The 15,169-nt window shown below is 44.1% G+C and overlaps 1 protein-coding gene across 2 annotated transcripts in view; it reads right to left on the bottom strand.

The window, feature by feature from the left end:
- Positions 1-7,993: 7,993 nt before the first annotated feature.
- slc26a3.1 (solute carrier family 26 member 3) overlaps positions 7,994-15,169 on the bottom strand; it is a 19,604-nt gene continuing 12,428 nt past the window's right edge. For both annotated transcript variants that reach the window (XM_061715183.1, XM_061715184.1), the window contains exons 9-19: positions 14,719-14,832; positions 14,557-14,634; positions 14,024-14,119; positions 13,802-13,908; positions 10,543-10,612; positions 10,371-10,463; positions 10,196-10,291; positions 9,623-9,841; positions 8,836-8,890; positions 8,580-8,716; positions 7,994-8,101 (exon numbers count right to left, since the gene is read on the bottom strand). In XM_061715183.1, the coding sequence (XP_061571167.1) occupies positions 8,081-8,101; positions 8,580-8,716; positions 8,836-8,890; positions 9,623-9,841; positions 10,196-10,291; positions 10,371-10,463; positions 10,543-10,612; positions 13,802-13,908; positions 14,024-14,119; positions 14,557-14,634; positions 14,719-14,832 (1,086 nt within the window). In that variant the 3' untranslated portion in view covers positions 7,994-8,080. The remainder of the gene's footprint in view (positions 8,102-8,579; positions 8,717-8,835; positions 8,891-9,622; positions 9,842-10,195; positions 10,292-10,370; positions 10,464-10,542; positions 10,613-13,801; positions 13,909-14,023; positions 14,120-14,556; positions 14,635-14,718; positions 14,833-15,169) is intronic.

The following is a 15,169-nucleotide window of genomic DNA, read 5'->3' as shown; positions in this document are numbered from 1 at the left end:
GACCAGGACCTCCAGCATGTGCTGGGGCGGTTTGCGGCCGAGTGCGACGCGGCAGGGATGAGAATCAGCACCTCCAAGACCGAGGCCATGGTTCTCGACCGGAAAAGGGTGGCATGCCTTCTCCGGGTGGGTGGAGAAGTCCTGCCTCAGGTGGAGGAGTTCAAGTATCTCGGGATCTTGTTCACGAGTGAGGGAACAATGGAGCGTGAGATTGACAGATGGATCGGTGCAGCGTCCGCAGTAATGCGGTCGATGTACGGGACCGTCGTGGTGAAGAGGGAGCTGAGTCGAAAGGCGAAGCTCTCGATTTACCGGTCAATCTACGCCCCTACCCTCACCTATGGTCATGAACTTTGGGTAGTGACCGAAAGGACAAGATCGCGGATACAAGCGGCCGAGATGAGTTTCCTCCGCAGGGTGGCTGGACGCTCCCTTAGAGATAGGGTGAGGAGTTCGGTCACCCGGGAGGAGCTCGAGCCGCTGCAGGAAGGAGCAGGAGCTCGAGGAGTCGAGCCGCTGCTCCTTCACATTGAGAGGAGTCAGCTGAGGTGGCTTGGGCATCTGTACCGGATGCCTCCTGGACGCCTCCCCAGGGAGGTGTTCCAGGCATGTCCCACCGGGAGGAGACCCCGGGGAAGACCCAGGACACGCTGGAGAGACTATGTCTTTCGGCTGGCCTGGGAACGCCTCGGACTCCCCCCGGAAGAGCTGGAGGAAGTGTCTGGGGTGAGGGAAGTCTGGGCATCCCTGCTGAGGCTGCTGCCCCCGCGACCCGGTAACGGATAAAGCTGGAGAAGATGAAGATGAGTCTTTACTTATCCCAGGCCACCACACACTACACCTAGCACGTTCCCTGCTTTTTACGATGCCTTGGTGCCCATCATGTATGCGCTGCAGTATTTCTGGCCTCATTGTGTGTGGCACTACTATTCTATCGTTATACAAAATCAGACCATTAGATGTGGTGAGGTCATGTCTGGAAGAATAGTAGGCCTTTACCTTGTCTGGCACCTTAACAGCATACTGGGGCCAACCTGTAATCACATAATGCTGGACCGCTTGCAGTTCAGCATCTTGCAGGGTCTGCTGCTTGATCAGGTCGAGCTTGGTTGGTGAGATGGGCCACGCTTTCTGGACCGCTTCCTCGTAGGCCAGGATTTCACTTGTCAGCTCTGCAACTTCTTCTGTCTCGGCTGCCTGAGGATGTCTGGAAAGGGTATCAGCTATAACCAGTTCTTTGCCTGGAACATATTCAGCTGTAGGGTTATAGCGCATCATTCTTAACAACAGTCTTTGACATCTCATAGACACAGAATTGAGATCTTTACAGTTAATTAAAGGAATGAGAGGTTTGTGATCACTCTGCAGGATAAAGGTGTCTAGACCAGGGGTTCCCAACCTTTTTTGTGCCGAGGACCAGCAGAAGAATAAACAAAAAACGGTTGACAATTTATGTCAATTTTAATAAACATTTTAGAAAAAAACAATGCATTTTAAAATGCAGGCTATCATTGTTTTACTAACTTTACAATGGTTTCAGGTGCATATATTTATCCACCAACATGTGGCGACTCATTTTTCGAAAATAACAGCCTATTTCAATTGCCAGACCGCTGCAACACTTTGCCAGCTGCTTTTTCCCCCAAAAGTTCGAGGCAGATGTCTTTTGCAGCGGGCAGTATTCGCTCCTCTCCAATTGTAAAGGGCTTTTTAGCTTTTGCAATCCGGTGAGCAACGAGATGAAGCCCTCGTTGCAGCGACGTTAGCTGATGTTGTGGCCTTTAAAACTTGCTTCTGCAAATATAACTCACGTTTTTTCCTTTCGAAAAAATCCACTGGTTTGTCTTTGAAAGAAGGATGTTTTGTATTTGAGTGTCTTTGGAGCTTGGATGGCTTCATTGCTTCGTTGGCGAGCGTTTCTCCACATAAAATACATAGTTGGTTTGGCGCCTCCAAATCGCCCGTTGCAACAAATCCGTATTTTATATACATAATGTCGTACTTGCGATTAAAGCTTTTGCTTTTCTTTTTGGTAGGATTTTCCACTTGTTCATCACTATTTCTTTTACTCGAACAACCAGTAAAGAAACGACTCATGGAGGTTTGTTGAGGTCCGCTCATCTCTGCAGCTGACTGAACCTAACCTGCATACAGCACCTGTGCATTGCGCTGTTCAGTCCGGTCGGGTACCAGAACTTATTGTCCGCCAAGCCATGACAGGGCTGCCACTCAAAGAAACACATTTCGATTTATACAAGTTTTGGATGAAATTATATGACAAAAAAAATGCTTCAGGTGAAGAGTATGGTGTAAAAGTTAACTTATTTCAATAATTCAACTAGAATATGGTGTAAAAGTTAACTTATTTCAATAATTCAACTAGAATATGGTGTAAAAGTTAATCTATTTCAATAATTCAACTAGAATTTGGTGTAAAAGTTAATCTATTTCAATAATTCACCTTAAAAGGTGAAACTAATATATTACCTAGTCTTATTACATGCAAAGCATGATATTTTGAACCTTTATTTGATATAATTTTGATGATGGAATTGTTTATTGATTTCATAAAATATTCTCTAATTTATTTTTTATTTGGGGTTTTCAAACTGTGAGCCATAATCAGAGAGCAGCGTCTTGCTGCTGCAGGAAACTGCTGCACGGAGATGAGTGACGGACACTGGCTGATTTATGGTTCCGCGTTGCACCAACGCAGAGTTTACGGGGTAGGATACGTGGGGACGCGAACGTACGATGCGCGTCGCACGCGTACCCATCGCCGTAGCCATGCCGTCGATTTAACGCGGAACCATAAATCAGGCTTAACGCTGGCGCATTGTCAGTTTTCTTTTCGTCTTTTCAACTGAGCACGTAAACACATAAACTGAGGGTGCAATGCTTGCTTATGCACCATCGTAGAACCGGGCCTGGCATAATATATGTCCGTATTGGTTCAATACGGAACTTTTAATTCCCAATTCCCAACTCCTACCTGGAGGTGAAGCCCGAGTCCTCCCCGCTGTCTGGCACACACACACATATATATAATAATAACATATAACAGTGTTTCCCCTAGAATTTTTTTCAGGCCCGGTGGTACCCACCGAAAAAATCCTAAACAGACAAGGCGCGCGGCATATTGGACATGTAGCAATATAACAAAGTTTTACATTAAAAATCATTGTAGGCCTATATTGTTGAATGATATCACTTCAATGAAATAATTAGATTTAATCTAACCTTTAACCAAAGCGTCATGGGCCTGAAAGGTCTGACCCATATGAGCATTGAGCACATCTTTTCTAGATATATCTTTTTTCATAGAGATCCCTCTGAAATATATTTCAGAGGGATCTCTATGAAGACCCTCTGGGATGGTTCTCTTTTAACGGCTGCTTGTGCTGACGGCATATGCCACAAAACATCCCTATTCACAATTGAGATTATATTAGTTATAAATTATTTAAACATTGTATATTTGTTTTACCTGTTTTGTTATAACAGAGTTACATGCATTTGACTGGGGAAAAACGCTCATACATGGCTGGCGCTAGGACCCAGCGGATGCCTGGTGCGTCGTCGGGCGGTTTTTTCCTTCATGCTTCCCTGCAGCGTCTCATGCAAACACAAACACACGGACCTGGCAGAAACATTTCTTTATATCATGTTGTCTGTCGCCCGCGATATTTTTTCTTTTTTTTTTGACTAGCCACAAACTCTATACATCCCATAATAATATGCCCGGGCTCTCAGCAGCGTTACTAGGCAGCGAAGCAGGTTGACTCCCGTTGCAGAACAGCTGCAGAGGCTCCTATTGATTTTTTTTTTTTTTTTTTTTTTTTTTTTTTTTTTAGGCCTGGCGGGGGGTCTCGTTGGCCTGGCGGCCCCGCCAGGCCTATATAATGGTAGGGGAAACACTGATATAAAGATCTGGGCACAGACGCAGCAGGTCCTGTTGTCCCGCCACAAAGATTTTTGCTGGCCTTAATGTTTCCTGTGTTTTATTTTGTTATTATTGATCAATTTAGTGTTGATGTGTGTGTGACAGACGTGTGTATGGGGCTTTAATGAAAACGGGTGGCGACCCTACTTGCAAGTGTTCTTTTTATTCGCCGTATCCAGGCTAAAATGCTCCCGAACTTTTGAAGTGTTGTTACCCGCAGCTGCACTGAGACATGCGCGGCTCTCGGCAGAGATTGTATGAAGTGAAGTGAAGTGAGATGCCTCACTCCATTGGGAAAAAAACGTCTGGTGACAATTGCCGACAATTTTGATTATCGCTTTTTGTCTGCAACGTCGACGAATCATTGCAGCCCTAATTATGATCAGAACACAAGCCATTTCACGGCCCAGTAGTAACAGCTCTACGGCCCGGTACCGGTCCGGGGACCGGGGGTTGGGAATCACGGGTCTAGACCATACAGATATCTGGAAAACTTCTCACAAGCCCAGACTGCAGCGAGACACTCTTTTTCGACTTGCGCGTAGCGCTGTTCAGCCGCAGTGAGTGTTCTGGAACAAAAACTGACAGGTTTCAACTGTCCATCGTGTCTTTGTAATAAGACTCCTCTTAAACCATAACTGCTAGCATCAGCACTAACAATGGTTGGCTTATTCACATCATAGAACGCTAGCACAGGTGATTGTGTGACGAGCTTTTTCACTTTCCTGTGCCGAACTCCAGGACCATGCAGCATCATTTTTGAGAAGGTCATTGAGGTTGCTTGGTGACCTCAGACAGGTTTGGCAAATACCTGCCTAAGTAGTGAATCATGCCCAGGACTCGTCTTAGACCAGGGACGTTGCTTGGTGGCTCAAGGTCAGTAATAGCTCTGACCTTGGCCTCATCTGGCCTAATGCCATGCTCATCAATGCAATGTCCGAGATAGTTGAGTTTTCTCTGACGCAGGAGACATTTCTCATTGTTCAGCTTTAAACCTGCGTTCTTGAGTGTGTCCAGGGCTTTCTGTAGCCTCTCTTCATGTTCCTCTGGTGTGTCTGAATATATGAGAATATCATCCATGTAAATGGCAACACCTTTGTGATCTTTCAGGAGTTCAGTCATTTCACGCTGAAAGATTTCAGGCGCACTTGTGATCCCAAAAGGCAGTCTGTTAAAGTAATATCTCCCAAAGGGGGTTATGAAAGTTGTCAGTTTGGCACTTTCTGTGTCTAGTGGTATCTGCCAGAAACCACTGGCTGCATCCAAAAGAGAAAACACCTTGGCACCTGTGAGTTTAGGTAGAATATCGTCTATGGTGGGTAGAACATATTTTTCTCTCTTCACAGCCTTATTTAACATTTTTAAATCAACACATATTCTTGGCTGTTCTTTGTTCTTCTTTGGTACAGCAACCATCGGAGCACACCACTCTGTCGGCTCTTTGATTGGCTGTATCACTCCACTGTTTACCATGCGATCAAGTTCTTTTTTTACTTTTGTGAGCATGGGTACTGACACACGCCGGGCAGTGGTCACACTGTAAGGTATGGCATCTTCCTTTAGAATGATTTTGATTGGCTTTATGTTCATTTTTCCAACCTCTGCTGGATAGGGGTCTTTCAGCTCTTCTGCACTTTTGATCTCCTCTATCCGCTTTATTAAGCCCATGGCAGCAGCTACATTACGGCTCAGGAGGTGGGTGCTATGTGAGCCTTTTAACACATTCACTTTAAATCTGAACCTTTTTTCTTTCCAAACTGTGGTGGCTATAAAGTTGCCCATACAGTCCAGTGTACCTCCTGGGCTCTCTAGCCTTCTTGCTTGTTTGCTAAGTTGTGGTTTGTACCTTAGCTTATTAAAAGTCTTTTCAGATATGACACTTGTATCTGCTCCTGAGTCGATCTTAAAGTTTATTACAATACCTTGTATAGGCAGTTTCACAGTCCATGCTTCATTTGAATCTCCCACGTCTGTTATTTCTCCTAGGAAATGTGCTTGACTCCGTTCTCCGTACTCATAGGGTGCAGTAACCTCGTTGACCACACGGGAGCGACACACGACCGCAAAATGTCCCAGTTTCTTGCACTTGCGGCATTCAGCGTTCCGTGCTGGACACGCGTCTTCTTTCCTATGCGCCCGACCACATCAGGAACATTTATTTCCTTGTCTCTCTCTGCCCCATTTGTTGTGCCCGTGTCCATTTCTGTTTTTCTGCTTGTCTCTGTATGGCGCCTGTTTGCGTGCGACTTCACTGACTTGTGCACATACAGCATTAGAACCTTGCTCACTAACATGCTGTTTCACTTGCTCTGACTGCCTCACGAGCTCTACAGCTTTGTTGAGCGTCAAGTCAGGCATTAACTGTAACTTCTCTGACAGTTCTTTATCCAATAGCCTATCCCAATGACTAACCTGTCACGGATATTTTCATTCTTTGCATCAGCAAATGCACAGGTGTCAGCGAGATCATGCAGGCTCCTGATGTATTCCTCCACGGTCTCCCCTGGCTTCTTGGAGCGCTGATGGAAGCGGGCTCTTTCGTGAATTGTATTCACTTTGGGCACGAAGTAATTATCCAATTTAGCCATAACTGTCTCATAATCATCCGGATCTTCCTCATACTCTTCCGAAAATGTGAAAGTTTTAAAAACTTGTTCCGCTTCTTTCCCCAGCGAGTAGAGCAGTGTACAGACCTGTACCTCTCCATCTTCTTTGTTCAGCTTCGTAGCTACACTGTACCGATGAAACCTCTGGCGCCATTCGGGCCATTGTTCCGGCCGGGAAAAGTCAAACACAACATTCAAAACTTTGTACAAATTTAGTCCTCTTTTAAACTTTAGCGCTAATCTCCTTCACGGCAAATTTGCTGTGGCTGTTAAGGCTGATTTATGGTACCGCGTTGCACCAACGCAGCGCCTACGGCGAGGGTTGCGCATCGCCGCATAACCTCGCCGTAGACTGCGCCGTACCCTATGACGTATGCTCTGCGTCGTTTTAACGCAGAACCATAAATCAGGCTTTTTAAATCAGGCCCAATCCGCGTTGGCTCAGGGCCCTGATGCGTTCAGGACAGTTGTAAATTAAGAATTAGAACATTTTATCGTTATTATAGCCTACAATTTATGATGATATATGAATTGCACATATATTTATTGATATGCACAGACTAGCACACATTTAGGTCTGTAATGGAACGTGACTTTTGATATTTATAAGGGGAAAAAAAACGATGATTAATTTTTTTTTTTTTTTTTTTAATTCAGTCAGACGTATTCGCCGTATGACTGCGTGCACCGAACCGTGAAGCCCGTACCGTGACGGGACGGGACGAGACGAATACAAATACCGTTACACCCCTAGTGTGTGTGTGTGTGTGTGTGTATGAGAGATTTCACAAGTGAAGGCTGAATAAAGGTTCTGCATCACACCAAAGCAGAGCACACGCCGCAGCCGTGACGCCGTCATGAACCCTTTGGACTTCTCCGTCACTCCATTTGGTCGCGGTGCAGTACCCCCCGCAGCCGCTAGTTAGCGATCTTTTTCTGAATGGTTTATCCGACTTTTTCCGGTCACAGTAAATCAAAGAGATAAGGACAACTATTGTGCAAAAAAACAAAACAAAAAAAATCACATATAAACGAAGAAAAGAGCCCTGAAAGTTCACTACTGCTTCAAACCGGAAACCGGAAATGCTTCGCTTCCAATTGAACCAATCACAGCCCTCTCTGTCTGCGTGTGGTCTGCGTCGCTCGACGCGTAGTTACAATTTTCGGGAGGTGCACGTCAGTGATGGCGCAGGTGACGGCGTGTGGTCTGCGTCGACCCAAACCACACGCCGTAGGCACGGCGTCGTTTTTACGCAGAACCATATTTCAGCCTTGAGTGTGAGAGGTTTTCAGTATAGTGTGTAAAAGATGTGGATTTCATATGTGTTTATGAACGCTTTTATAATTATGTCCCTCACGGCACCTCATAGAAACAAGTATGCGTCACACGTTTGACAATTACTGAGGGGCAAAAATGGATGGGGACAGCACAGAGAACAGTCGATTCAAATGATTAAAGTACCATTTTATTGTAATTTTTAATTGAAGAAAAAAGGTTCTTCATGAATAGTTGTTTCTGGATTCAGTTGTTCTACAATCTGGTGTCTTTCAACTGCAACAGAGAGAGGAAATAAGCAGATTACTACAGACGTTTAAAATAAGTCCTGCATGTTTTAGACGCGTCCCTGCTGAAGCAACAAGGCCAGACTGCTGTTGCACTTGTTGACATATTGATAACAATCTTTAATTGGAATCAAGTGAAGCAGCAGGACCCTCAACGACCCCCCCATCTAAAAGATGCTCTCAAAAAGCTTGTCTTGCATTATTACATTAAACATGGTTGGTACAAGTCAAATCAAATGTATGTATGTTTTTTTTTTCTTTTCTAATGAAAACTAACGATTTAAGTTATTTTACATATATACAAAACTGATAACAGATAACGTCACAGAAGGAGAAGCCAGAGTGATGCCTATATCAGTACCAGTTGCTCACAACCATCTTGAAAGCCTTCTTTTTCTATAAAATCTACAAATTCATATTCTGCTGTCAAATAAGCATGATGTGTTGCCTACAAGTGAGTTTCTTACCACCCAGCCTTTAGTTTTGTCATCCTTATTTTTTTCAAGTAGATAAAGCATGGCATCATGTAGAGTTGGGAAGAAGATGCCGGTTTGAATCTCAGCGTCAAAGAACGTGCAACTGTGCAGTTTCTCCAGGATAGAGGCTGTCAACATGTGTGAGCAGTCATTAATATATGCATGTTTTTTGATCAGAGTTTCTTGCTCTACTTCAATATGTGGTCAAAATAAAAATGTGCCTTTAAAGAATAATAATGGAACTCACCATCACAGGAAACTATATAAACATCCACATCAACATGAAAAAACTCTTTGATTGTCTGTGGAGATAAGCAGAAGTTGATCAATGGCTGAAGGCACAAGGTGTCAGTTGATATGTAGTCAGAACTATTATGTTATTTGATTACATCTGGCTCTTAGTTGCTCTATTATTACTTATAGTGGTAATTTGAATTACAATTGCTATAAATAGTATATTAATGTATTAATACTTTTCCTCTCTCATGAATCAAACAGTACCTGAACATGAATGCTTGAATATGGTCATTTGATAACAATTTGCATATTGTACTTTGGTAGACTGATTCATTAAAGGAGCTTGAGGCTCCTTTTAAGAAATGAGACTCTCTAGCGCCACCCTTCACCACGACGGTCGTTGGGGGTACTGCAGCCAACAGCGAAGCCGGCACGGGAGAACGGGAAGAACGTGCATGCAGCGTCATGTGACGTCACATCCGCAGCCCAGCGCGGGAAATTCGGGACCGAATTGCAGCACATTTTGCAGCACACAGCCTGTTCAAGGCAAAGGAGAGATACACTAGAGGGCTCATTCTTTTGGGTTTGGAACGCTTCATCTGACATTATTACTAGAAAACTTAAAATGTATACTGATTTTTTTCATAAATCTTGCCACAATCCGGCCTCAAGCTTCTTTAAAGGGATTTATTTTTACATTTATTTGTCAGCCGCTCATTACTGTACAAGAAAAGGCATACACACATGCACAGCAGCCAGTGAGTGTATTTATTGGGTATATACTGTATATAGTATACCGCTTTCAGCCCCTTCACAGCAGAAATATCCAGGAAGGAGACAGCAGAGAAATCCAGGATCAGACTGTGAAGGTCTACTCTGGGGACATTGATCTTGGACGGTAGGACAGCATTCCAATTGATCTGAAATGAAAGGTCCTTGGAATCTGTTGGAAGGTCCAGCTCCTCTTTTTTAAAATGAGAATGATCAGCTCGGCAGATGAAATCCCTAAATCCCTCCTGTTGGGAAATACAAACAGACTCTGCAGTTACAGTCTGGAGGTAGGAGGCCCTCAGCTTATATCATGCAAACATCTAGATTCAAGAACATTTATACAGAATGAAAATGTTTTACTTATACGCATTGTTTTCATAATTTTGACCAAAATCTTTGATTTTATTTTGATGAAAATTTTGAAAAAATTCTCTTCATTTTCAAGGATCACCAAGTTTATGAGCATGAGGCACAATTGTACAAACACGGAGATTAAACAGACAAATACATAATGCATACAACCAAAGTTAACGTTAACGCTGGGGCATGACAATAAGCATAAAAATATATTTTTAATAGTGTATTGTTTGATGGCCCACCTCTTCAATGTCATGATCTCTTTTCTGCAAAAGCTTTTTGATCTTCCCAAGGGCCTTGTTCCTCTTACGCAAAATCCTCAGAGGGTTAAATCCAACCTGTAAGACAGCGTTGGGAGAATGCTCAGAGAAAAACAACATAAACGAGTCAGTAACAAAGTACGTGTGTCAAACATACAGACTCCACAAGCTTGTCTCTGAAGAACTCCGTGTTGGCAAAGAAGATAGGGGACGGTATTCGGAAGATTTTGACGCCCTTTGGTTCATTTATCTGAGAAGGAAAGCACAGTGGACTAAAACACTTCAATATTTATTGCCATCATTTATTTTACTGTATTTAACATACATACAGGAACATAATCTTTGCGATCTCTGTACAGGTCAGTCCCAGGGATGTTAGCCAAGATGGAACAACGAGGGCTGGTAAGAAACAAAAAGAGCTTGAATTATTGAAGATCGGTTTAAGTACAACCTTTATAAAAATATACAGGAAATGATAGTCGTCCATATGAGTTGCTGCACCCATTTGAAAATGGGAAACTTCACCACAGTTCAGTCTATAGAATAGCTGTCTCACCAGGATGGATAATAGCACCTTTAGGAGTTTATTTTGGCTGGACATGTTCTCACTTTAGGATACTTCATGGTACATTGAGGCTCTGTGCTGTACATCAGCTACATCATGATGTAAAATATCTAAAGTTTTTAGGTGATTTAAACTGGCCCCATAGAGTTATACTGTTGTTTGGGATTCAGCTTCAGAACTGGCTGCTGAATTTCAGGAGTGGAGCCTGCGGCAATCTTCTGATTTACTGCAGTGTTTTCAGCTAAGTCCATTACAATATTCAATATATAACACACACATATGAAGGAAATGATTATGTTCCCCGGAGGAAAACACTTCACTCCGGGGAACATCAGGGTGTGGATATGGACATAGAGGAGGAACATCAGGGTGTGGATATGGACGTAGAGGAGGAACATCAGGGTGTGGATATGGACGTAGAGGAGGAACATCCGGGTGTGGATATGGACGTAGAGGAGGAACATCAGGGTGGATATGGACGTAGTGGAGGAACATCAGGGTGTGGATATGGACGTAGAGGAGAAACATCAGGGTGGATATGGACGTAGTGGAGGAACATCAGGGTGTGGATATTGACGTAGAGGAGGAACATCAGGGTGTGGATATGGACGTAGTGGAGGAACATCAGGGTGGATATGGACGTAGAGGAGGAACATCAGGGTGTGGATATGGACGTAGAGGAGGAACATCAGGGTGTGGATATGGACGTAGAGGAGGAACATCAAGGTGGATATGGACGTAGTGGAGGAACATCAGGGTGTGGATATGGATGTAGAGGAGGAACATCAGGGTGGATATGGACGTAGAGGAGGAACATCAGGGTGTGGATATGGACGTAGAGGAGGAACATCAGGGTGGATATGGACGTAGAGGAGGAACATCAGGGTATGGATATGGACGTAGAGGGGGAACATCAGGGTGTGGATATGGACGCAGAGGAGGAACATCAGGGTGTGGATATGGACGTAGTGGAGGAACATCAGGGTGTGGATATGGACGCAGAGGAGGAACATCAGGGTGTGGATATGGACGTAGAGAAGGAACATCAGGGTGTGGATATGGACGTAGAGGAGGAACATCAGGGTGTGGATATGGACGTAGTGGAGGAACATCAGGGTGTGGATATGGACGTAGAGGAGGAACATCAGGGTGTGGATATGGACGTAGAGGAGGAACATCAGGTTGTGGATATGGACGTAGAGGAGGAACATCAGGGTGGATATGGACGTAGAGGAGGAACATCAGGGTGTGGATATGGACGTAGAGGAGGAACATCCGGGTGTGGATATGGACATAGAGGAGGAACATCAGGGTGTGGATATGGACGTAGAGGAGGAACATCAGGGTGGATATTGACGTAGTGGAGGAACATCAGGGTGTGGATATTGACGTAGTGGAGGAACATCAGGGTGGATATGGACGTAGTGGAGGAACATCAGGGTGGATATGGACGTAGAGGAGGAACATCAGGGTGTGGATATGGACGTAGAGGAGGAACATCAGGGTGTGGATATGGATGTAGAGGAGGAACATCAAGGTGGATATGGACGTAGTGGAGGAACATCAGGGTGTGGATATGGATGTAGAGGAGGAACATCAGGGTGTGGATATGGACGTAGTGGAGGAACATCAGGGTGGATATGGACGTAGAGGAGGAACATCAGGGTGTGGATATGGACGTAGAGGAGGAACATCAGGGTGTGGATATGGACGTAGAGGAGGAACATCAGGCTGGATATGGACGTAGAGGTGGAACATCAGGGTGTGGATATGGATGTAGAGGAGGAACATCAGGGTGGATATGGACGTAGAGGAGGAACATCAGGGTGTGGATATGGACGTAGAGGAGGAACATCAGGGTGGATATGGACGTAGAGGAGGAACATCAGGGTGGATATAGACGTAGAGGAGGAACATCAGGGTGTGGATATGGACGTAGAGGAGGAACATCAGGGTGGATATGGACGTAGAGGAGGAACATCAGGGTGTGGATATGGACGTAGAGGAGGAACATCAGGGTGTGGATACGGACGTAGAGGAGGAACATCAGGGTGTGGATACGGACGTAGTGGAGGAACATCAGGGTGTGGATATGGATGCAGAGGAGGAACATCAGGGTGTGGCTATGGATGTAGAGGAGGAACATCAGGGTGTGGATATGGACGTAGAGGAGGAACATCAGGGTGGATATGGACGTAGAGGAGGAACATCAGGGTGTGGATATGGACGTAGAGGAGGACCATCAGGGTGTGGATATGGACGTAGAGGAGGAACATCAGGGTGTGGATATGGACGTAGAGGAGGAACATCAGGGTGTGGATATGGACGTAGAGGAGGAACATCAGGGTGTGGATATGGACGTAGTGGAGGAACATCAGGGTGGATATGGACGTAGTGGAGGAACATCAGGGTGGATATGGACGTAGAGGAGGAACATCAGGGTGTGGATATGGACGTAGAGGAGGAACATCAGGGTGTGGATATGGACGTAGAGGAGGAACATCAGGTTGTGGATAGGGACATAGAGGAGAATTGGAAATCCCTGAGTGTTAATAACTTAATAACAAACAGGACTGGACTAATATTTCCCAGCCTGAAGGGACACCTGCTGGGGGGACGGACTTCCTCTGGAGTGTCCTCAAGACTTTCTACAGCTCTGTGCTAGAAGCTACCAGAGCTGTCCCCGTCCTGGTAATCACCTCAGTCTTCTGTCTCTGTCCCTGTAATCACCTCAGTCTTCTGTCTCTGTCCCTGTATCTAATCTAAAACTATTGTTCTCAAAACAATCTTGTAAACAAGTAACAATTGCTAATGGGATGGTTTTTGTTTTTCTTATCAGTTAATATGGTTATACAGTACTTCAAATCATTCGCCATTATTTTAAAATGTGTGAACATTATCTAAGGCTTATGACATGGCTTTGTAGGACACTTTCATTCTTTTCTGTTATCCTTTGTATTTCATTTTTGCACATCTCACATAAATAACAGTATAGTATTACAGTATAATAACAGTATAATTACAACTGAGTCCTGAAGACGACAGTGAGCAGTTCCATCCCCAAGCCCACGGCCAGACCCAGATCTAGTCCCAGTAAGACAGCAGCCAGACACGTTCCCATCCACACCACCTGCACAAAAACACCTCAAGTGATTCATTTCAATGGCAGGTCATTCAATTCATAGTAAAGTTGGGTTTTGTAAGCATAAAGTATGCTGATGATAAGAAAGTTACTGAATACCTACACAATCAGGTTTGTCCCGTCTCCAAAGGTATGGGATTTCCCTGAACTGCATCAGCATTCCTTTCAGGTTGATGATCACCAAGGCCCCCAAAACAGACTGTTTTGGGTGATAGATAGATTATTGATCATTTGTTTGAGAAAATAAAATTATCATCAACCTTATAGCATGCAATTACATTACAACTCCTACTGTATATTTCATTCATTCGTTCATTTTTTTTTTTTAAATATACCTACTTCAGTCTTTCAGGGTAGATAGGGGGTGGGGTTGGGGAGAACTTACCCTAGCTGTCATCAGGGAAGAAGTGTGACACCCTGGATGGGTCACCAGTCAATCACGGAAACACACAAGGAAATACAAAACAAACAACCATGCACACTAATAATCAATAGGGACAAGTCAACCTAACATGCATGTTATGGGTGGATGCTGTAGTGCTTGGACAAAACTCACACAAGCGACTTTAAATTTGACAGAAACTAACAGAAGAGAGAGAGAGAGAGAGAGTTATAATATTAAGAGTTTAATCTCACCGTTGGAAGTGGCTCCAGAAGGAAGCCAAGCGACAGTGTGACAATCATCACTATCATGGCTGAGATCAGCCCTGCCACCTGTAATTGTATAAACAGGCAAAATGTAATTATCTGATATTAATAAAGGGAAGAAAAGTTCAATGGGTGAGTCTGAATTCTGACCTGTGTTTTGCCCCCTGAACTCTCCTGCACTGCAGTCCTGGAGAGTGCTGTGCTAGCTGCAAATGATCTGAAGCTTGCTCCAAATATATTACTAACACCAAAAGCAACAAGCTCCTAAGATAGAACAATGAATAGTTGAGCTTTCTTTCTGAGAAAATAATGTTATGTTTGTTTTGACTTGAATGATTCCTGTGATGTACTACATTTCATAAAAAATCTTGACATAAAAGCAATATTCAAGTTAAACTTAAAGGGGACCTATTATGGCATCTAATACCTATTTTAAACAGGACTTGAATGTCTTAAAAACAAGCTTTTGATTGTTTTTGCTAAATAAATTAGAAATTCAGCCTCTAAACCATGTCTTTATCTTCCCATTCTCTAACCTCATTATCTATGCAGGATTCTGAGTGGCCGGGGCTATGATAATGAGGCTCTGTGCTGATTGGCT

The sequence above is a fragment of the Cololabis saira genome, chromosome 23, assembly GCF_033807715.1.
Source record: "Cololabis saira isolate AMF1-May2022 chromosome 23, fColSai1.1, whole genome shotgun sequence".
In the NCBI taxonomy this organism is placed as follows: domain Eukaryota; kingdom Metazoa; phylum Chordata; class Actinopteri; order Beloniformes; family Belonidae; genus Cololabis; species Cololabis saira.
This window is presented reverse-complemented; position numbering and strand designations above follow the sequence as displayed.